General features: G+C 39.7%; 1 protein-coding gene across 1 annotated transcript; it reads left to right on the top strand.

The window, feature by feature from the left end:
* The first annotated feature begins 289 nt into the window (after nucleotides 1-289).
* Nucleotides 290-2,727, top strand: LOC145013930 (putative envelope ADP,ATP carrier protein, chloroplastic). Its single transcript, XM_078972290.1, has 9 exons — nucleotides 290-720; nucleotides 1,068-1,187; nucleotides 1,286-1,342; nucleotides 1,443-1,526; nucleotides 1,640-1,708; nucleotides 1,787-1,899; nucleotides 1,986-2,155; nucleotides 2,229-2,307; nucleotides 2,406-2,727. The coding sequence occupies exons 1-9, from the start codon at nucleotides 364-366 to the stop codon at nucleotides 2,527-2,529; spliced, it is 1,173 nt and encodes a 390-aa protein (XP_078828416.1). The 5' UTR covers nucleotides 290-363; the 3' UTR covers nucleotides 2,530-2,727.
* The last annotated feature ends 21,143 nt before the right edge of the window (nucleotides 2,728-23,870 follow it).

The raw sequence follows: 23,870 nt of genomic DNA, 5'->3' as shown, positions 1-23,870 counted from the left end.
AAACGCACTCTTAATTTTTTGTAAAAAATTTAGAAAAATAGACGAAGTAACGCATTTTCAAAATTCTATTTTTTCTTGAAAAAGTTTTCCGGACTCATTTTTCCGAAACTAAATGCTCCCTAAGATTCCTTAAATCCTTTTGAACGATCTAAAAAAATTAAGCATTGAATTTAATTATATTTTAATAGAGTACTGATTAATTTTGTTTTTTAATTTTACTTAGCGTCAAGAATTTGGCGCTATGCCTGGAAGCAACTAACGAACCTTGGCTATAAAGAAGCAATTTCAATTTCAATTTGTCGCTGGGGTTTTACCTTATCTTCTTCACACACCATTACACAAAAACCATAATTCTCTCTTTCAATGTCAAAACCCCAAATTTTTCAACACAAGAACCACCCAAAGCTAAACTGGAAGGAAATTCCTGGACTCCAACCTCTACCATGTGACCCTAACGACCTCCTTCAATGGCCCAAACATGGTGGTGGAGGCGGTGGCCGTCGACGTTCACGTGGCGGCGGCGGTGGTGGTTTTGCTAGCGTCTCAATGATGGAGAAGACGTTAGAGTTCGAACCTACCGCTGCACAGCTCTTTAAACACCCTCTGGCCATAGTCGCCTTGGTGCCTAAAGACGCCGCCGTGTTTGCCGCCGGTGCTGTCTCCGGTGCTGCTGCGAAAACAGTCACTGCTCCTCTTGACCGGATTAAACTTATAATGCAGGTGAGATTTTTCATTTTTTCGACCTAGTTTCGAAATTTTAATAGTATTATAGCAGTTTTGACTAATTGCAGTCGCTGATTGGTGACAATTAATAATTATACTTATCTTATTTAAATTGTTCGTGGTGACGATGATGACAATTTCCCTAACACGACTTTCTTCTATAGTTAAACAACTTAGTTATTCCTTTTGCTAGAAGACAACTAGTAAAGAAGCAAATTAATTGATGCTCTGTTACCAAATTCGCCATGAAAGTAAAATTGGGGCATTGGAGCCTTTCAATTTAGACCTAAATACGAAAATCAACAATTTTAGATTTTCACCATTTGTTAATATATCATTTGCAGACTCATGGTCTAAGAGTTGGGCAAGAAAGTGCAAAGAAAGCAATTGGATTTATACAGGCTTTTGTTGCTATAGGGAAGCAAGAAGGCATTAAAGGTTATTGGAAGGGTAACTTTGCTCAGGTGCTTATTTCTGTTATATTTTCATTGAATTGTTTATATTGTCACAAGTTTTATAAACGTTTTGTTTAATTGGTTCTTATTAAAATTTAAAATCAAAGGTAGCACGGGTCCTTCCTTATAGTGCAGTCCAACTATTCGCGTATGACACATACAAGGTATATCAAAAAATTCAGTTATTTTATCCTTTTTGATATCTACATTCACAAATCAAAAAAAAAAAAAAAAAATGCATTTCAACTAAATCTAAATGTGCAGAAATTATTCCGAGGAACAGATGGTGAACTTTCTATTATTGGGAGATTAGCTGCAGGTGCTTGTGCTGGAATGACTTCAACTTTAGTAAGATTAGAACCAAATATTTTTTTATAATCAAATTCTTGTACTTTCAAACTGTTTCTTTTATTAATTATAAAATTGTACTTTTAATTATTAACATTGGATATTTGTGTTAGGTGACGTATCCATTAGATGTCCTTAGATTACGTTTGGCAGTTGATCCCGGATATCACACTATGACGGATGTAAGATCGATGGGACATATCATATAATATAATTTACTCGTGCCAAGTTTTTGAAGTAGGGTATTATCGTAATTTCAGGTTTTTGTAAAGATGCTAAAAGAGGAAGGAGTTGGATCTTTCTATCGGGGTCTTGGACCTTCCCTTATCGGAATAGCACCATACGTTGCGGTCAACTTTTGCGTCTTTGACTTGTGAGCTTCTCATTCTGTTCTGTTCTGTCCTGTCCTGTTCTGTTCTATCCTGTAAATGTGAATGTGAATGTATTTGATGATGTCAGGGTAAAAAAGTCATTGCCAGAAAAGTTTCGGAACAAAGCGGAAGCATCGATAATGACGGCTTTCATGGCAGCTACCATTGCGACACTTACATGCTATCCATTGGATACTATTAGAAGACAAATGCAAATGAGGGGTACACCTTACAAGAATATATTAGATGCGTGTTCAGGTATTATATATATATTTTTTATAAGATTATACTTTTTGCTGACGTGGCGCTGATGTGGATGTTATTTGTTTAGGAATTATCGATCGTGATGGTGTAGTTGGATTATACCGGGGTTTTGTTCCCAATGCTTTGAAGACTTTGCCAAACAGCAGGTTGAGTTGATAGTTTCTTTATAAATATGGATTTTTATTGGTTTTTTTTTTTTTTTCTAAAAATAAAGAATGAGTTAATATTTTCTTACATGTTACAGCATTAAGCTCACTACATTTGATGCAATGAAGCGAGTGATCTCAGCAAGTGAGAAGGAATTTCAAAGAATCTTGGAAGAAAACCGCAATGAACAAAAACAAAACACTAATGATTCCACATTTTAGATTTGTTAATTTGATTTTATGAGGTATTTGTTAATTGGTTCTCACGGAATTTATTGATTAGTCTTTGCTTATCAACAATTATCATATGATTTTGTTGAGATTGGTTCATGTACGCAACCTTCCTCAATTTTGTATTATTAAGAGGTTTTTGTAGTTATTTGATTATTACAAAAAAGAAGTTTGGTAAAGTATGTGCAAGTCAAATTATCTCATTTTGTCATTGTTGAAATATTTAAAGAGTAGTTAACTTTCTTTTCATGTGATGATGTTCACAAGAGCTACCTTATGTGCCCCATTATAAAAAATAAGGTTAATGACATTTATAGCCACAAGTATTGTCATTTTGTTATTTAAATCCCTAATTGTTTAATCGTTGAGAAAAAAAAAAAGAACTAGAGTTATTAAGCTTTTACCAAAATTTAAGTAGAACTTAAGATTTTTAAAAAATGTGAGATTAGCCTGCAAAATCACAAAACTGTCATTTCAAATATAAAAAAAAAAAAAAAATCCAGATCCCCCACACCAAGTCTTGACCTGCGAAGATGCACGTTAATACTTGCGAAAACACAAAATTTATCTGCGAAACAACAGAAAAACATAATTTAAAAGTTTTGTATGATAGAAATCTTCAAAGATCGTTTCCATAGAAAAAAAAAACTTTATATTGTAATTGGAGTAAATTAAACGGATGGTCCCTATGGTTTGGAGTGATATGCGCGTTTGGTTTTTTTCTTAATTTATAACTCGGATGGTTCCTAAAACGCATTTTTGTTACAAATTTGGTCTTTACTAGACCTAAAAAAGTCTATATTGCCTTTCATTATTTATTTTCTGTTTATTTATTGTTTATATCTTATTTCCTAATAAGATTATTTATTGTTTATTTCTTATTTTGTTTAATGAATAAGATCCCAATAAAAGAAATTAAAAATCACCATCACCTTCCTCTACTCAACCCACCCCTCCCCTCGTTGTCTAATGGGAACAGGTAATCCGCCACCCCCTATCATTTGTTTATCCCCCCTCCCCCATGATTTGACATTTCACACACACACACACACACACACACACATATATATATATATATATATATATATATATAAATATAGTTTTTTAATAAATATTATTATAAATAAATAAATATAAATAATTAATTAACGTTGCAATTAAATTGTCAAACAATAATAATTATTATATATATTTAATCGTTAAAACTAGAATGATAATAATGATTATAAATGTTAAAAATTTCAAGTTTTAGATAATAATAAATTATTATATACAAAACTAAATTTATAAAAACCTTCAAATAAATACAACAAATTAATAGGGATATATAAAATATAAGTTATTTTTGTAGAACTAAAAATTGAAATAGTTAAAACAGTAAATATTAAAAAAAACATTTTATATATATATATATATATATATATATATATATATATATATATATATATATATATATATATATATATATATATATATATATATATAAGAGTAAAAAATGATTTTGATTTGACATAAAGTAAAAATGAGAAGGGGGGGGGAGGGGGTTTGATTTAACAGACCCCTAATTCCTCTCATGTTTAGCTACTCCGACAGACATCCCTTTCATCTTCTCCAATAAAGAAATACACTCGAATACAAATATCATATTTCTTGCTTAAAACCGAATAAAAACCGAATCCACTGCAAACCAAATGTTTTTTGATATTGGCAGTTTGCTGATAGAGAAGGGAGACGAACTCACGACTGATTTGATTCAACTGGAGAAGACAAAGTAACAGATTTCGTCTAGAAGTGCTAGGGAAGGGATGAGAGTGGTGGGGGGATGTCATCTGTAGCCATTTCTGGCGATGTAGTGGGTGTCGATGATTTCCCGGCGAGTTTGATGGGAATGATAGGGATACGAGATCTGCACTGGAAAGCCACTTATCTACACTATCAAGTGTCTGCTCTATCGACCCTCACCATCAACGATTACTCTGAACCATCAACAATTAATCAAGTTGAGATCTGAAGACGGAGAGTGACGGCGATTTCTCATTACCGGAAGAGTCACTAACTGTAGACTTTCTTGATTTAGGGCTCAATGAGATCTTGGAACTATTGTCATAATCCAAATTTGGCAGCTTAATTTCTTTGATTTATGCACGTTTTTTTTGGTATTTTACATAGTCCTCAAGTTTGAATAAGTCCAAGCCATGTTGGCTAGTTGTTTCCTATTTTCATGCTTACAGGGTAGGTTTTTTCATTATGTTAGCCATATCCTTTTCTAGTTTAAATACAAGGAAAAAGTGTACGTTTGGTGTATGTTCTCCCTTCCAAGTTAGTGAATAACAAGTGTAGTTTTTTTCCCCTGTGTGTGTTACTTTTCTTGTCCTTATTTTCTCTATCTTTTAGCCATTGTGATACTCAGCAATTTGCCCTTATTCTTTATTTCTGTGTAAAGTCATTGTCTCCTCTGCAAAAACTCAACATTTGGTATCAGAGCACAACAACACCAACCTCGTGAGAGAGAAACAGATGATAGGAAACAACCACAATAAGAAGGAGGGACAGATCACACTCCACTACCTTATGTTGTCAAGAACCAATTTTACTTCCTGGACTATAAAAATAAAGGTCTTCATGTAGGCTGAAGGAGTATGGGAGGCAGTTGAGCCCAGAACAACAAACAAAATGGTAGAAGTTAAGAAAGACAAGATGGATTTGGCAGCCATCTACCAAGGCATTCCATAAGACATGTTGTTGTCATTGGCGGAGAAGCAAACAACAAAGGAATCGTGGGATGCATTGAAGACAAGGTTTCCAGGGGCAAATAGAGTAAAGACATCAAGAATTCAAACTCTGAAGGCTGAATTTGAAGCTTTGAGCATGAAAGACACTTAGGTTTTATATGAATTCACTGTGAAAGTGAGTAACATCGTAAGTAACATTCGTACCTCGGGTGGAACAAGTGACACCCAAAAATTCAAACCAATTTAAAAATTTTAAAACATTTCAAACCATTAAAAATCATTACAACTTTGTTTTCAAATATATAATATCAGAGTTTTTCCCAGAGACATAGATAAAACATGAGGAGCTGTACGATCACGCCACCGCCTTGCCGCGATCCCCTGATGTACCTGAAACAATAAATTGAAACTGTAAGCCCGAGAGATTATCGAATTTCCCCAAAATACCAACCTCATAAAACCATACTCATAATATAACAACAAATACAAACAACATGCATGATGAGCCTTCAGCGTGACTGGACCACCTCACAGGCCTTCAGTCTATCCAGACTGCTCTTCGAGCCTTTGACACGTCTAGATTGCCTCACTAGGCCTTCAGCCTATCCAGACCGCTCGCCGGCCTTCGGTCCGACTAACATACCCTTCGGGGTCTGTAGTCTATCCGGACCGCCCTGGGTATGTTGGCCTTCAACACAAAGCAGGACCACCTCAACCCAACCCCCAATTAACAAACATGTGCACATACATATCATACGCTAGCATATATAACAGTCAACCGATCTAATAGATCAAATAGCATAACAACATCCTATGACCAGGATACCGAACTAACCGGTCACTAACATGGCATCATCCTATATTCCAGGATATCGACCTAACCAGGTCACTAAGTGTATCACCATCCTAACTACCAGGATGTAAATCAATAAGCATAACATGCAATAAACCCGGATACCAATCCAATAAGAGTCGGTATTGGTGCCTTAGACCCTGTTGATATAGTGAGGAGAACTCACCTCACAACTGACGTCTGAAACTAGAAAGCTTCAACTCTCGGATCACCAACACGAACTTCACTACCTATAGATACCATAAAATCCTCTTTCATAAACCTCCAAATTACCAGAATACACTCAGAAGTCAACTGGTCAACTCATGGTCAAAATCAAAGTCCACAGTCAAAGTCAACAGTCTATGTTGATTCGACTCGTCGAGTGCAGTTCACCTACTCGTCGAGTCCTTCCTGAACTCAAGAAGTCGTGAAATCCTTGATTGGCTCATCGAGTTCTCCTTTAACTCGTCGAGTTCATACGTGTCCAAGAATTGGTAGAACCCTAATCGACTCGCTGAGTCTTCTAACGACTCACCGAGTTCAAGGTAAACTTCAGCGGACTCGCCGAGTTGTTCATCCAACTCATCGAGTTCATGGCCATCTTCATCGGGCTCGCCGAGTTGTTCATCCAACTCGTCGAGTCCTCGCTGACCTTCATCCATGCAGACACTTTTTAAGCCATGGCAAGGCTCCAGATTACAGATCCAAGCTTCTAAGGTATGTTTATCACGTAAAGTTGCAAAATTTACATACATGCAAGGTTCTAAAGGCCCTAAATGACTAATCTATGCTTCCAATGGAGCGTTACACCTTGGGAGAGTCTCATTCTTGCACAAGCTGGAAAATTTACATACTAAGAAGCCCAAAGGAGCTCAGTTCTGAAGTTACAACTTCAGATCTGAGATTACAAAGAAGAATAGCTTCCAATCATACTATAAAAACCCTAGAATTTGACCAAAGAGTGGATCTAGAATGAACGAGGTTAGGGTAACGATTTATACAATCCAGAAGATGCTAAATACAAAAGATCTCAGGTCCTTCAAGCTCCTTGATTCTTAATGCTTGATCTCCAAGCACTTTTCTTCAAGAAAATTCTCCTCCAAGCTTAAGAATACACAAAATGAGCACACATACACACACGATTAGGGCTTTAGAGGGACAAGAAGCAGTGAAGGGGAGGCTGGGGAAGGCCAATGATCCTTTAAATACGGTGAAATACCCCGTAATTTAGGGTTTCGTCTACCAGCTCCTACTCGTCGAGTCCCTTTATGGACTCGGCGAGTAGACCACTAAATGCGCAATCCCACCTCGTTGCTACTCACCGAGTAGGGCAACCAACTCGTCGAGTAGATCTTTCAACCAAAAAGATTTCATTTAATTCCATACTTGAGAATCGGGGAGTTACAGTTCTCCCCCACGTGAACTAGACTTCGTCCTCGAAATCTGCTGCAACGAATAACTCCGGGTAATGCTAGCACATCTCCACCTCTGGCTCCCATGTCCATTCGGACCCCCCCCCCCCCCGATGCTCCCACTGCACCTTCACCAAAGGTATTTCTTTGTTCTGCAAAATCTTCTTCTTCTCCAAAATGGCCACAGGCCTCTCCACGTAATTCAGGCGCTCATCGACCTGAACATCATCCAGTGATACTACCGACTCATGATCCATGACGCACTTTCACAGCTGCGAAACGTGGAAACTGTTGTGGATCTGACTAAGCTCTTCCGGCAGTTCTAACCTATAAGCCACCTTGCCAACCCTAGCAATGATCTTGAATGACCCAATGTAACGGGGACCCAATTTCCCCCCTCTTCCTGAAGCAAATCAAACCCTTCCAGGGTGAGACCTTTAGGAGAACCAAATCCCCCACCTGAAACTCTAACTCAGATCGACATCTGTCGGCGTAACTCTTCTGTCGACTCTGAGCGGTCGGCAATTGTTGCCTAATCTGCTGAATTTTCTCAGTAGTCTATAGGACTACTTCTGTCCATCCCATCACCCTATGTCTGATCTCACCCCAACAAATAGGTGTGCGACATTTCCATCCATACAACATCTCGAAACCCGGGGCGCCAATGCTATCATGATAACTGTTGTTGTAGGCGAACTCTGCAAGCGGTAGATGGAAATCCCAGCTCCCACTGAAGTCAATGACACACGTCCTTAACATGTCGTCGAGGGTCTGAATGGTCCGCTCGCTCTGTCCGTCTGTCTAGGGATGAAATGTCATGTTGAAGTGCAAACGCATGCCCAGTTCCCCGTGGAACTTCTTCCAGAAACGGGAGGTAAATCTAACATCCCGGTCGGAGACAATGGAGATCGGAATCCTATGACGAGCAACGATCTCGCGGACGTACACATCGGCCAACTTCTCGGTCGATGTACTCTCCTGAATAGCCAGGAAATGCGCACTCTTGGTCAATCGATCCACGATGACCCAAATGGCATCAAACCCCTTCGCCATCCTCGACAACTTGGTAATAAAGTCCATCGTGATATGTTCCCATTTCCACATGGGAATCTCTAGGGGCTGCAACTTGCCATGCGGCCTATGATGCTCGGCCTTAACCATCCTACAGGTTAAGCACCTCTCGACATACCAAGCGATTTCTCGCTTCATGCACGACCACCAGTAGCTCAAACTCAAATCCCGGTACATTTTGGTGGCCCCCGGGTGAATAGAGAAGTGAGACTTATGAGCCTCCTCCATGACTATCTGTCTGACTCCACCAGACATCAGAACCATACCCGACCGCATCGGGTTAACAAGACCCAGCTATCCTGCACAAACCGGGTGTTCTCGCCCCTGATCCTCTCTAGTTTCCAGTTCTCTGGTCGCATGCCCTCCACCTGGGCATCTCTGATCAAAACTCACTAGCGGAGAATCCAACTCTATCCTCATACATATCGCTGGGGTGGAAGACCCAGTTGATTTGCGGCTCAAAGCATCCACAACCACATTCACTTTACCAAGGTGGTAAAGGATCTCACAATCGTAGTCCTTTACTACGTCCAGCCACCTGCGCTACCTCATGTTTAGGTTCGACTGATCCATGATATGCCTCAAGCTCTTGTGATCCGTGTATATGGTACACTGGACCCCATAAAGGTAATGCCTCCATATCTTGAGGGCGAACACCACCGCCCTAGCTCCAACTCATGCGTAGGGTATCTCATCTCATGAGGCTTCAACTGCCGTGACGCATAAGCTATCACTCACCCTCTCTGCATGAGAACCGCCCCCAAAACTGTGATGGATGCATCACAGAACACCACAAAATCCTCAACTCCCTCCGGGAGTGTCAAGACTGGGGCCTCGCACAATCGCTGTCGGAGGGTCTCGAACACCTCTGCTGCTCAGGGCCCCACCAGAAATCCATCCCTTTCCTCGTCAAACGAGTGAGGGGTACCGCAGTCTTGGAGAAATCTTGAATGAAACTCTGGTAGTACCTTGCCAATCCTAAAAATCTCCTGATGTATGAGGGAGATTTCGGAACCTCTCACTACATGATTGCCTCGATTTTGGCCGGGTCGACCAAAATCTCATCCTGGTTAACGAGGTGTCCCAGGAACTGGACATCTCGTAACCAAAACTTGCATTTCGATAACTTGGCATAAAGTCGTTCTCACCTCAAAACTCCCAATAACTCTCGCGAATGCTCCTCGTGCTGCTCTCAAGTCTTGGAATATACCAAGATATCATCTATGAACACGATGACCGAGCAATCCAGCATCGGTCTGCAGACCCGATTCATTAGGTCTATGAATACTGCTGGAGCATTGGTGAGCCCAAACGGCATCACGACGAACTCGTAATGACCATAACGAGTCCGAAACACGGTCTTCTCCACGTCCTCCTCTCTCACCTTGACCTGATGATACCCATACCTCAAGTTTATCTTGGAAAACCATCACACGCCCTTTAATTGATCAAAAAGATCATCTATCCTCGGGAGTGGATAATGGTTCTTCACCGTTAACTTGTTCAATTCCCGGTAATCAATGCACATCCTGTGCGAACCGTCCTTCTTCTTGACGAAGAGTATCGATGCTCCCCACAGAGAACTGCTCGAACGAATGAATTGCTTTCCCAGCAGCTTCTGCGGCTGTGATGACAACTCTTGCATCTCTGGTGGTGATAATCGGTACGATGCCTTGGCGATAGGGGCCGCACCTGGCACTAAGTCGATCCTGAACTCGACCTGCCTCTCCGTAGGCACTCCGGGTAACTCCACTGGGAACACATCAGCAAACTCCCTGACCACCAAAACCTCTAAAACTGGGGTCTGATCACTAACCCGCGTATCCACCACATACGCTAAATATCCCGCACACCCGTGCTGAATGTACTGTCGAGCCCTGGCAGCTGAACAAAACCCTGATCCCACTCTGGTTCCCTTTCCATAAACAATTAGTTCTCCCCCACTTGGGGTTCGAACTATAACTCGCTGACCCTCGCAATCTATCATGGCACCAAAGTGGCTAAGCCAATCCATCCCTATGATTATGCACACTTCCCCCATGGGAATCGGTATTAAATCAATCGGAAAGGTCACCACGAAGATCTCCAACTCTCACCCTCGATAAATCGAAGAAGTAGAAACTCCGTGTTCGTTGGCGATACATACTCGCAACAGACACTCTAGTTCGCCCACTAAAACACCAAACTCCCTACTGAAAGTCTGAGATACGAAAGACCAACTCGCTCCCGAGTCAAATAAAACCAAAGCCGGCAAGGAATTCACTAAGAACGTACCTAACTACAGGTACAACTGATAAGCATAAAACATATGTAATAAATGAGATAAAGGATAGAAACATACTCGCAACCACATCTGGTGCTGCCCTGGCCTCCTCTGTGGTAAGTTGGAAGGCACGACCCTGAGCCTTCGGAGGCTCTGCCCTAACCGGCCTTCCAACAGTAATCCTCAATGTTTTCAGTGTTGGAGCTTGCACCGGCCTGGCCGCGAGCTGCGGACAATTGGTCTTCACGTGACCAACAAGATAACAATGATAACATATGCTTATATCCGATGCAGGGGCGGACTGGCGACAGTCCCTCGCATAGTGCCCCTCCCTACCATAGTTGTGGCACCTACTACTCGCTCGACAGGCTCCAGAATGACCCTTGACGCACTTTCCACAAGTGCGGCCCTGCTGGCTCCCAACCCTAGAATCAGCGGTCTTAGACCGCTTTGGCGCCGGCTGCGCCTGTGCCGGAGCCCGGCCGTGCTCTCTCAGCTGCAAATCAATCTCAAGCTTCCGCCTCCTGGCGCCCTCATGTAACTCCAAAAGTGTATCACAACGCTGATTCGCCACAAACTGTCGAATATCAGTCTTGAGCATGCTCAGATAATGGGTCATCTGAGCTTGCTTAGAAGCAAACTCTGGGCAGAACATCGCCCTCTCAGTGAACACACGAGTGATCTCTGTCACCATCTCCCGATCGTGCTTCCGCTCCAATAACTCCTGAGCTAACCGTTCCAGCTCGACTCAAGGAATGTAGCGAGCGCGGAACATATCCCAGAACTACTCTAATGACATAGCAGCCCTCTGCTCATCTGAATACGACCCAATCACCAACCTCCACCAGTCCTTTGCCCCGTACCTTAGCAAGTTCAGGGTACATCTGAACCTCTGTTCAGCAGGACATAAGCATGTGAAGAAACACCTCTCCACATCAGATAGCCACCTCATGGCTTTGATGGGGTCCTGAGCCCTATTAAAAGTAGGGGGCTTCGTGTTGTCAACGTCCCGATACTGAAAATCCCGACCGACTCCCAACCCTGCAGCATTAGCGTGTGCTAGCCATACATAATGCTGGACCCTATAGACTTTTGAATATTCAATCCTACCCTAAGCTCCCAATCAGACAAGAACATAACATAAGGCCAAATCAAACATTCTCAGGCTATAAGATCTTAATTACGTATGACCGTGATACACACACAAGTAACTAAAGTAATGATGTCAATTTCATGTAAGGAAAACCCTAGGCTAGCAGGCATCATGAAGTGAGGCAATACTATCATGCAATTCCTGAAGATCCCTAGCCTAGTACTAGCATGTTGTTCTGACATATCACAATATCAATACTAGATGGTATTTTGGGGTCTATTCACGAGCTCCGGTTGATCGTACACTGCGTCCTCCTTTATCATTTGAAAACCATTTCAGAAATCATTTTAAAATCCTTCCCTGATTTGAGACTGGATTCACATGAGTGTTCCTCCAATTCACTCAAACCAAGGCTCTGATACCAACTTGTGACACCCAAAAATTCAAACAAATTTAAAATTTTTAAAACATTTCAAACCATTAAAAATCATTACAACTTTGTTTTCAAATGTATAATATCAGAGTTTTTCTCAGAGACACAGATAAAACATGAGGAACTGTATGATCACGCCATCGCCTTTCCGCGATCCCCTGATGTACCTGAAACAATAAACTGAAACTGTAAGCCCGATACCTTAGTGAATCCCCTAAAATACCAACCTCATAAAACCATACTCATAACATAATAGAAAAATACAAACAACATGCATGATGAGCCTTCAGCCTGACTGGACCGCCTCACAGGCCTTCAATCTATCTGGACCGCTCTCCGAGCCTTCGGCATGTCTGGACCGCCTCGTCGGGCCTTCGGTCTGACTAACATACCCTTCGAGTCTGTAGTCTATCCGGACCGCCCTGGGTATGTTGGCCTTCAGAACAAAGCAGGACGGCCTCAACCCAATCCCCAATCAACAAACATGTGCACATACATATCATACGCTAGCATATATAACAGTCAACCGATCTAACAGATCAAATAGCATAACAACATCCTATGACCAGGATACCGACCTAACTGGTCACTAACATAGCATCATCCTATATTCCAGGATATCGATCTAACCAGGTCACTAAGCATATCACAATCCTAACTACCAGTATGTAAATCAATAAGCATAACATGCAATAAACCCATATACCAATCCAATAAGGGTCGGCATTGGTGCCTTAGACCCTATTGATATAGTGAGGAAAACTCAGCTCACAACTGACGTTTGAAACTAGAAAGCTTCAGCTCCCGGATCACCAACACGAACTTCACTACCTATAGATACCATAAAATCCTCTTTCATAAATCTCCAAATTACCAGAATACCCTCAGAAGTCAACTGGTCAACTCATGGTCAAAATCAAAGTCGACAGTCAAAGTCAACAGTCCATGTTGACTCGACTCGTCAAGTGCAATTCACCTACTCATCGAGTCCTTCCTGAACTCGAGAAGTCATGAAATCCTTGATTGGCTCGTCGATTTCTCCTTTAACTCGTCGAGTTCATACGTATCTAAGAATTGGGAGAACCCTAATCGACTCGCCGAGTCTTCTAGCGACTCGCTGAGTTCAAGGCAAACTTCAACGGACTCGCCGAGTTGTTCATCCAAGTCGTCGAGTTCATGTCCATCTTCACCGGGCTTGCCGAGTTGTTCATCCAACTCGCCAAGTCCTTGCAGACCTTCATCCATGCAGACGCTTTTTAAGCAATGGCAAGGCTCTAGATTACAGATCCAAGCTTCTAAGGTATGTTTATCACGTAAAGTTGCAAACTTTACGTACATGCAAGGTTCTAAAGACCCTAGATGACCAATCTATGCTACCAATGGAGCATTACACATTAGGAGAGTCTCATTCTTGCACAAGCTGGAAACTTTACGTACTAAGAAACCCAAAGGAGCTCAGTTCTGAAGTTACAACTTCAGATCTGAGATTGCAAAGAAGAATAGCTTCCGATCATACTATGAAAACCCTAGAATTTGACCAAAGAGGGGATCTAGAATGAATGAGGTTAGGGTGACGATTTATACCTTCCAGAAGATGCTAAATACAAAAGATCTCAGGTCCTTCAATCTCCTTGCTTCTTAATGCTTGATCTCTAAGCTCTTTTCTCCAAGAAAATCCTCCTCCAAGGTTAAGAATGCACAAACACACACAATTATGGATTTAGAGGGACAAGAAGCAGTAAAGGGGAGGATGGGGAAGGCCAATGATCCTTTAAATAGGGTGAAATACCCTACAATTTAGGGTTTCATCTGCGAGCTCCTACTCATCGAGCCCCTTTATGGACTCGGCGAGTAGACTACTAAATACGCGACCCCACCTCGCTGCTACTCGACGAGTAGGGCAACCATCTCATCGAGTAGATCTTTCAACCAAAAAGATTTCATTTAATTCAATACCTGAGAATCAGGGCGTTACAGAACAGCTGTAGAGTCATAGGTGGTGAAGAAACTAATACAGGTGGTGCCATCTTAATTTATGCAAATTGCTTCAAGACTAGAGCAATTTGGTGATTTAGATGAGATGACCATTGATGAAGCGATAGGAAGGTTAAAGGATCATGAAGAAAGAATGTGGGGTCAAGGTGAAATTGATGATAGGAAGCTCCTCTTGACTCATCAAGAATGGACTAAAAGAAGCAAGAAAAAGATAGAAGAAGACTCCAAATCCAACCACAAAGGAAACTGTGGTGGATGCTCACGAGTACGGTGTAGAGGTCGTAGCATAGGTGGTAATCAAGGTGGTCATGGTGGTCATGGAAGAGGTAATTGACATCATCACAAAGAAGATAAATATGGGCAATCAAGCAGTCAAGACAGTAGTGGTGTGCAGTGCTACAAGTGCCAAGAATTTGGTCACTATGCTGCTAAATGTAAGAATCCAAGGCGTGAAATAAATCAAGTAAACCATTTGATCCAAGAACATATTGATGATGAACCAGCACTCTTACTAGCATCCTTTGATTAAGAAATGTGTAGAGTGTTCCTGAAGGAAGAGAATGTGAACCCACGACTAAAGACAAAGGGAGATGCAGGAAGTTGGTCCAATATATGGTTTCTAGACACAAGGGCCAACAACCACATGACTGGTGACAAGAGAAAGTTTTATGATTTAAACAAGACGATCCAGGGCTATGTGAAGTTTGGAAACAAGTATAAAGTGAGAATTGAAGGATAAGGATTGATAGTTTTTCATTACAAGAATGGTCAGCAATGTAAACCCCAAGAAGTTTACTATATACCAGATTTATGCAACAATATAATTAGTCTAGGTCAGTTGGTAGAAGGTGGGGATAAGATTAAGATAAAAGGCCCATTTTTATGGGTCCATGACAATATTGGAAGGATGTTAATGAAGGTCTATAGGTCTCCAAATCGGCTCTACAAAATTGAATTAGAAGAAGTCAAGTCAACATGCTTAGTTGTTGAAATCAGTGAACCCTCATGGCTTTGGAACTCTAGGATGGTCCATATGAATTTTCACTCTCTAAAACTCATGTCTGATAAGAAGTTAGTTGAAGGAATTCCAAAGATACTCATCCCTAATCAACCATGTAAAGATTGTCTAGTAGGAAAGCAGTCATGAAACTCCTACCCTTTACAAGCAAACTACAGGGCAAAGAAAAGATTGGAGCTTGTAGATGGTGACTTGTGTGGACCGGTCTCACCTCTTACACTCGTTGGAAACAGCTAATTCTTGCTACTTGTTGATGATTATAGTAGAGTGATATGGGTCTATCTAATGAAAACAAAAGATGAAGCCTTTCAAGTCTTTACGAACTTCAGGGCAAAAGTAGAAATTGAAACAAGGGAGAAGATGAAGGTTCTTAGAACAGATTGTGGTGGTGAATTCCTTTCAAATCAGTTCACCATATACTGCAATGAAACAGGTTTGGATCACCATTACACTACACCATACCCTCCACAACAAAATAGAGTTATGGAGAGGCGAAATCAAACTGTTCTGGAGATGGTTAGAAGTAGCTTGAAATCCATGAAGGTGCCTAATGTGTTACGGGGAGAGGCAGTAAGTCACGTTGTGTATCTTCTGAATAGAGTCAACACAAAATCTCTTAAAGATACTACACCGTATGAAGTATGGATGGATATAAAGCCAAAGGTATAGCATCTTAGGGTGTTTGGGTGTGTTGGGCGCATGAGGGTGTCCAAGAGTTACTTGAAGAAGTTAGAAGATAGAAGCATGAAAGTTATTTATCTTGGAGTAGAAAGAGGAACAAAAGCATATAGAGTGTTGGATCCAGACACGAGCTTAATATATGTGAGCAGGAACATGCATTTTGAAGGAAATAAAAGTTGGCCATGGGAGACGGCAAGAAAGATCAAAGTCGTTCCAGGTATGACATTCATAGTGGAAGGGTACAATGAAGATAACTTTAAAATAGAGGGAACAATACCTAATATGCCTGACCAGTCAAACATTGGATCTTATCAAAATAGTCTAGCTTTGACTGAAAGTGGGGCATTTAATGAAGACATGTCACAACCCTTTAATACTCCAGCACAACCCATTACTCCTCAAATAGAATCACCTACAAGCCCACAAAGCACTCCACAATAGTACGTGACCCCTCCACATACCCAATGACATCAATTGGGTCATTGAGCATCTCCTCAAGTTCAACTGGTGGGGGCACTCCAAAACGATACAGGTTACTCACTGACCTGTACCAAGAAACTGATCTATTGCTATTAGCTAAAGACGATGAAGAACCATCTAATTTTGTTGAAGTAAGAAAACACATGGAATAGGTTAAGGCTATGAAGTTGGAGATGCAGTTAATCGAAAGAAACAATACTTGGAGTTTGGTTAAATTACCTAAAGATCGAAAAGCTATTAATTGAAGTGGGTCTTCAAAGTGAAAAGGCACCCAAGTGGGAAGATTCTAAAACAAAAAGCGAGAATTATAGCAAAGGGATGTGTGCAGAAACATAGAATTGAGTTTTACAAGGTGCACCCAAGATTTCTAGGTTTATACCAGGAAGAAAGCTGATAACATCTTGATAGCGAGTGTATGTTGATGATCTCCTGGTAACAAGGAACTATCATGATGATGTGAAGTGGTTCAAAAGCGAGATGAATGATAAATTCGAGATGAATGACCTTGGACTTTTAACTTATTACTTGGGAATAGAGGAGATTCAACATGAAGGTGGAATCACGTTGAAGCAAGAGGCCTATGTAGAGAATATCCTAGCCAAGACCAACATGGCTGAGTGCAACCCCACTAAATGCCCTATGGAATATAAATAATAACTAGCCAAATATAAAGACTGAGAGCTAGTGAATCCAACTGAGCCATGTTGGTCTTGGCTAGGATATTTGGAGAGAGAGAGAGAGAGAGAGAGAGAGAGAGAGAGATCAAGGGAATATAACTGAGTCATGTTGGTCTTGGCTAGGGTATGGGTAAAGTCACTATCTCCTCTGCAAAAAAGTCAACATGAACACTGACCATCATTGACTTAGGTGTATGTATGTGTGTGAGAGAGAGATAGAGAGATAGAGAGAGAGAGAGAGAGAAACGTGACAGAGACAGGGTTTTGTCAACGACGCTGGTGGTGCTTCACGAAAAGAATCATTATTGTTTTTCTTTGTGGAACAGTGATGAGATCAAGGGAATCAGGAGAAGCAGTGATTGTAGTTGGAGATTTCTTGATGTTAGACTATAAAGTGTTTGTATGATCTTCTATTTTATTTTATATTATAATATAATAATGGATAATATATATATATATATATATAAAAAATGTAATAAGAGTAATGTGGTAATTTTATGTCTGATAGGAACCCAACGCGCAACAAAATTACATCTAAGGGATTATCCGAGTTAAGAAAAAAATTATGGACCAAACACGGAGATTACTCCAAAACACATGGCTCATTCGCCTAATTTACTCTTAGTAATTATGACCTTCAAAAATAGCAAATTAAAATATTAAAAAACTTTATGGAATTTCTCAAGTTTGACATGCAAAATTCTCTACCAAATACAAAAATCATGTAGGTTTTTACTTAAAAATGTTCTTTTGCATTTTTTTTTTTTTTTTTTTTTTTTTTGTGTTAAGAATATTAAAAGCCATTTTCATATGAAAATGGAGTTTTAAATGGTAAAATGTAGTTTTAAAAAAAAACGTTTTCACTTATAAAAATGATGAAAAAATAAAGAAAAATGATAAAAATAAGTCTTATATAAGGGCACGAACTCATGTTCATTTCACAACCCTTTACGGCTTTACCTAATTTCACAATCTACTTAGCGATTTCTCTTGGGCCACTTAGCAATTTTGCAGCCCGTTTAGCGATTTGTCATTATTTATCAACAAAATTGATTTCCTTTAATTTTTGCTTGAATCTTAGAAAAAACAAAATTAAATTAGACAATTTTTGTCATTTTCTCTTAATCGTATACGTAGGTAAAAAAAGATTGATTTCATAAAAAGACAATTTATAGTATACAATTTGCACTCTAAGGCCACTTATATTTTAATTGCATTAAGGTCACAAAACTTTTTTGCTATCGATAATTTTGTTAGGTATCAGCTGGATAAATTGGTTATGAATCTTATGTGTTTGTTGTTGCATTTACTATGACATAATTTGTTCATTTAGGTATATCCAGAGATAATATTTTGTTCATTATATGAGTTTATTTTAAAAAAAAATAAACATGAAATTTTAACAATTTGAAAAGTTTGAATTCATAAGAAAAATGAATTTTTTTTGAATTATTAAAATTAATGAGGATTTAACGTATTAAATACATTACATATATAAACTCTTTCTAATAAATACCTTACATATATATTACCTTACATATTAAATGTAGAATTTTAATTTAATAAAATAAAAAATACAATAAAATAACAAGTGGAAAATAGAAAATTTAAAAATTCTAGAAATATCATGTGTCCAAATAAAGAAGAAGAGGATGTGGCAAAAATTTATTAGGTAGTATCTAATATAGAAGAACTATCTTATTAAAATACGCTCTAATGGTGTAATGAGAACCCCAAAAAAATGTTTAGCCACATAATAAAATTAAAAGATGAGTAACATAAAGAGCAAATGTGTTACTATTAAATGACAAGTGACCTAAAGAGAAAATTAGGTGTTACTGGTTGTCCTTTATGGTATTAATTGATAAAAACTTATAATGTTATTTTTCAAGTTTACAATCAGCCATTAATTTAATTGGATAAACTACTAATAAACCTAATATTGCACTGAAGTGGTAAAATATATGATATTGCATAGTACATGACAATTTATTCACACTGTCTTCATGTGATGTTGCTATGACATGAACATAAGTTGTCTCGAGTTTTGAGACAACATAAAAGCTCTTGGTATTCCCTTTATCAACTGACTTGCTTCATTTCCACCCAATACGCCATAAAGATCTTCTATGTTTTGGATTGAGGTTATTTAGATGTGTGGTTCTTAAGTGATTATTGTGATTTGAAGAATCAAAAATGGATTCAGATAATGTAAAATTCCATGGTACGTAATTCTCATTATCAAAAAGAAAAAGGCAAAGCCTTAAATACAAAGTAATGTGAAAACAAACTATTCTACAAAACAGGAAACTAAATCAATCTATATCGAGAGAAGATAAATAACATCTTTTAAATCCAATACCCCCTTAAGCCGGAGCATATAAATTACGAGTGCCCATATTACCAAGTGAAAATCGCAATTGTTCAGTGCCCAAACATTTTGTGAAAGGATCAGCTATTTGGATAGCGGAAGTGATAGGAAGAGGTTTAATTTCATTTGACTATACTCTTTCTCGGACAAAGAAACAGTCCATTTCAACATGTTTAGTTCGTTCATGAAACACCGGATTGTTAGTGACGTGATGAGTTGAGGAAACGTCTAACTCAACTAAAAGCCATCCGACCTAGAGAATTTCAATGAAAGTGGATACCATTGACCTATATTCCATTTTAGCAGACGAACATGACACACCAGATTATTTCTTGGTTTTCCAGGAAATGGGTTCACCTCCAAGAAGAAGAAGGTACTCAGTCGTAGACTTTCGAGTCTAGGGGCATCCGAAGTCACAATAAGCCAAGATAATGCATCTTCCTTCACGTTGGAAAAGAACTCATTGTCCTACAGTTCCCTTTAAATAACGAAGAACCCTATGAGCAACATCCAGGTAGGGTTGACAAGGATTAGCAAAAACTGGATCAAAACACTCACAACGTATATAATATCTGGTCGGGTGGCGTGCTAGTTGAGTAACTATCCAACTGTACGACGGTAACGACTAGCATCAACCTTTGGATCATTTTTAGCTTTGTCAAGTTTCAAATTTTGTTCGATAGGAAAAGGACTTGGTTTACATCCTTGTAATCCACAATCTTTAAGGATTTCAAGAATGTATTTTTGTTGATTTAGAACCAGTCCTTTAGGGGTGCTAGCAACTTTGATTCCAAGGATATACTTGAGATTTCCTAGGTCTTTAATGTTGAACTTGTGGTCTAAATCATGTTTGGTAGCTTGCATTTTCGGGTTGTCATTTTCAATCAGAACCACATCATTGATGTAAAATAGGGCACCAACCGTACCACTTCCTTGCTTATGTATGAAAAGGGAATAGTTAGCTCGTGACTGTTTAAAACCAAGGCTGATCAGGGCGTTGGTGAACTTTTGGTACCAACTACGAGAGGCTTGCTTTAAGTCGTACAACGACTCGTAGGTGACAAACTCTAGTTTCTCCTTCCTTTGCAAAACCTTGAGGAATTTTCATGTAGATTTCTTCGTTTAAGTCACCATGTAGGAAGGCGTTGTTGACGTTGAGTTGGTGGATGCCCCAATTCCTCTTTACTGCTACAACTACGATAGTTCTGACGGTGACAAGCTTTACAACCGGGGCAAACGTGTCATGGTAATCTACGCCCTCCATTTGAGTGAACCCTTAGGCAATAAGTCAAGCTTTATATCTCTCTACTTTTCCAAACGTTTTATACTTTACTTTGTAAAACCACTTTGAATCAATAGTATGTTTTCCTTTAGGAATATTTTCCAAGGTCCACATCGCATTCTTTTCCAAGGCTTGGATTTCCATTTTCATAGTTTCTTTCCACCTGTCATTTTTAATGGCTTGACGGAAATGTTTTGGCTCATCATTATCGATAGACGTGAGGTAAGCCTTGTGAATATTAGAAAACTTTTGATATTAAACAAAATTAGATAAGGGATGTACCATAGAAGATACTTGACTTGGTGTAGTTTGTGTATGGTCAATTGAGATGGGGAATTGGACATGATAATCAACAAGGTGTTTTGGTTTAGATTTTTTTTTCTCATGAATTGGAGCAATGGATTTGTTGATGGTACCTTGTGGTTCCTGATCATTTTGTTGTTCATCACTGGTGGTCCCTGGGTTGGTGATGCGGGCCCTAATGTGGAGGATCGGGCACTTGCGTTTCTAGAGGCCCATAATCGTATGACTAAAGGGGCTTCAGGGAAATGGCCATAACTTTGGCTACGGGTCTTTGTTTTGTACTGAAGACTAGTCAAATTGAAGCTTGGAATGAGGAAAACGTCGTGATAAGTTCCCAAAGGGGACGTACCCAATTTTGGGTCCAGAAATAGCTTTCTAAATGGAGTTATGAACAAATTTTGTTATTTTTACTTAATTTTTAGGTTTTGTTTTTGACCCATGGACTTTTAGGGTTCTGTTTTAATTTCTACTTCTTATTTAACTATTTTTTATGTAATTTGATGGTCGATCATCAATTTTAAGAACTTTCATTTTCTCCCAAAATTATGTGCGTGTTAACCCATATCTTGAAGTCAATCCCACGGTATTCGTAGAATCAACGTAGGTTTGAAGAGATTAACTTGTTTATTCTTTTAGAATCAACAGGTTCACTCTTGTTTATTTCTGTTTGTTTTGTATGCTACATCAATTGGTATCAAAGCCAAATTCTAGGTTCAGAATGCCTCCGAGGAGAAACAGGACACCCATCAATTTTCATGAGCAAGAACTGGAAGAACATATTGTGGCAAGCATGGAGGAGAGGATGCAAAAGGTCTTGAACTCATTTGCAGGTGGAAGATGGTGAGTGTGGGAACCCGTTCAGCGGCAGTGACGGTTCGTATTCTAAAGATGATCTAGAAAGGAGGCCAAGGTGTGAACGTGAGGGTGACAATACATGTTGGGAGGCCGAAATGAGAACTGATATTCCAATATTCGATGGGGTTAGTTTGAATCTGGAGGGGTTCATTGATTGGTTGGCTATTTTTGAGGAAGTTTTTGACGTCAAAGAAGTCTCTAAAAACAAGAGAGTGTCATTGATTGCTACCAGGCTACGTGGTATTGAATTTTCATGGCGACAACAACTAAAACGGACATGAGAAAGGCTTGAAAAGTCAAAGGTCATGACTAAGAGGAAGATGAAGAAGTGTTTACGCTCCAACTTCCTACCCCATAATTTTCAAAGGTTGATGTACCAACGGTTGCAAAATCTAAAGCAGGGTGCCAAGTCAATTGACAATTACACAGCTGAGTTCTACCAATTGATTGCCTAAAACGATATCTATAAACAAAGGAACATGTCATTGCTCGATATATTGAGGGCCTACGGGTCCAAATCATGGACTCTATAAATATGTTTGACTCAATGTTTGTTTCTGAAGTGCACCAGTGGGCATTGTCTTTTGAGAAACAGGTGGCTGGTTCTTCTTCGACTGCCATTGCTGGAGAAAGTTCTAGGACAGGTGGTATGGTACCCCGCGTTGTGCCTAATCAACAAAGATTAACATTTAACAGTGTTGGAATAACTCCTAGGACAACTGGTAGTAGTCGCTTGAAGTGTTTTAGTTGTGGGGAGATAGGTCACCGGAAATCAGAGTGCAATAAGGTCGGAAAACGTAATTCGTTTTCTGAGCAAGATGATTGGAAAAAAGATGATGCTGGTGAAAATTATGAAGACACCCCTGTGTATGATGAATGATCTTCAATTCGAAGAGGAAGCTATAACTAGAGATGTGATGTAAATTTGGTGGTAAGGCGCTCTTGTTTTACACCAAAAAGTTTTTAGTGTTGATTGGCTCAAACACAACATCTTTCAGTTGACATGTACTATTTCAGGAAAGGTTTGCACCTTTTTATTTATTAGGGAAGTTGTGATTGTAACATCCCGAAATCGCAAGAGTAAAGTTGAAGGACTAAAAGTGTAAGTTTTAGCGTGTGACTCGACGAGTCCATGGATAGACTCGACGAGTCAGGTCGCGGCTATGGTCGCGTGTCAAGTGGCCTACTCGGCGAGTCCAAAGATGGACTCGACGAGTGGGTGTTGTATGGAGAAAACCCTAATTTTCGGGGTTGAGCCCTATATAAAGAGCATTATACCCCTCCATAGCCTCCCTTATCCCCCCCTTGAGCTCCAGAAACCCTAAATTCGTGGAGAGTTCATTTGTGGAGCAAATTAGAGCTTGGAGAGGTGTTGTTTGAAGAGATCTTGAAGGAGAAGTGGCTTGGATCAAAGGGCTTTGCTTGGATTCGAGTTTGGCTGCTATTGAGGCATCTTTTGGAGGTAATACTTTCGCTCTTGGGCTGTATCTTCCTAGTTTCTCATTTTGGGGTTGTGTGGGGTGCTTGGTTGTGTCACATTTTGATGTTGGAGGATGGATCTGAGATTGCTACCTCAGATCTGGAGTGGAGAAGACCTTAAGAGCATTAAAGCCCCTGTTCTTGTGTTGTTAATGAAGCTACCATGTCCCAAACCATGGTTTTAAGGTGAATATAGCTTAGATCTCGTTAGATTCACGTAAAGTTTGCCACTTTACGTGATGGATGGATTGTAGGAGGTTGGATCTATGTTTTGGATCAATTGCATGGCCTGAGATGCTTCTGTATGGATTCAGACCGGTGGTACTCGACAAGTCACATGGGTGGACTCGAC

The sequence above is a fragment of the Lactuca saligna genome, chromosome 9 (genome assembly GCF_052625555.1).
Source record: "Lactuca saligna cultivar CGN05327 chromosome 9, ASM5262555v1, whole genome shotgun sequence".
NCBI lineage: Eukaryota > Viridiplantae > Streptophyta > Magnoliopsida > Asterales > Asteraceae > Lactuca > Lactuca saligna.
Note: the sequence above shows the minus strand (reverse complement) of the source record. Positions and strands in the feature narration are given on the sequence as shown.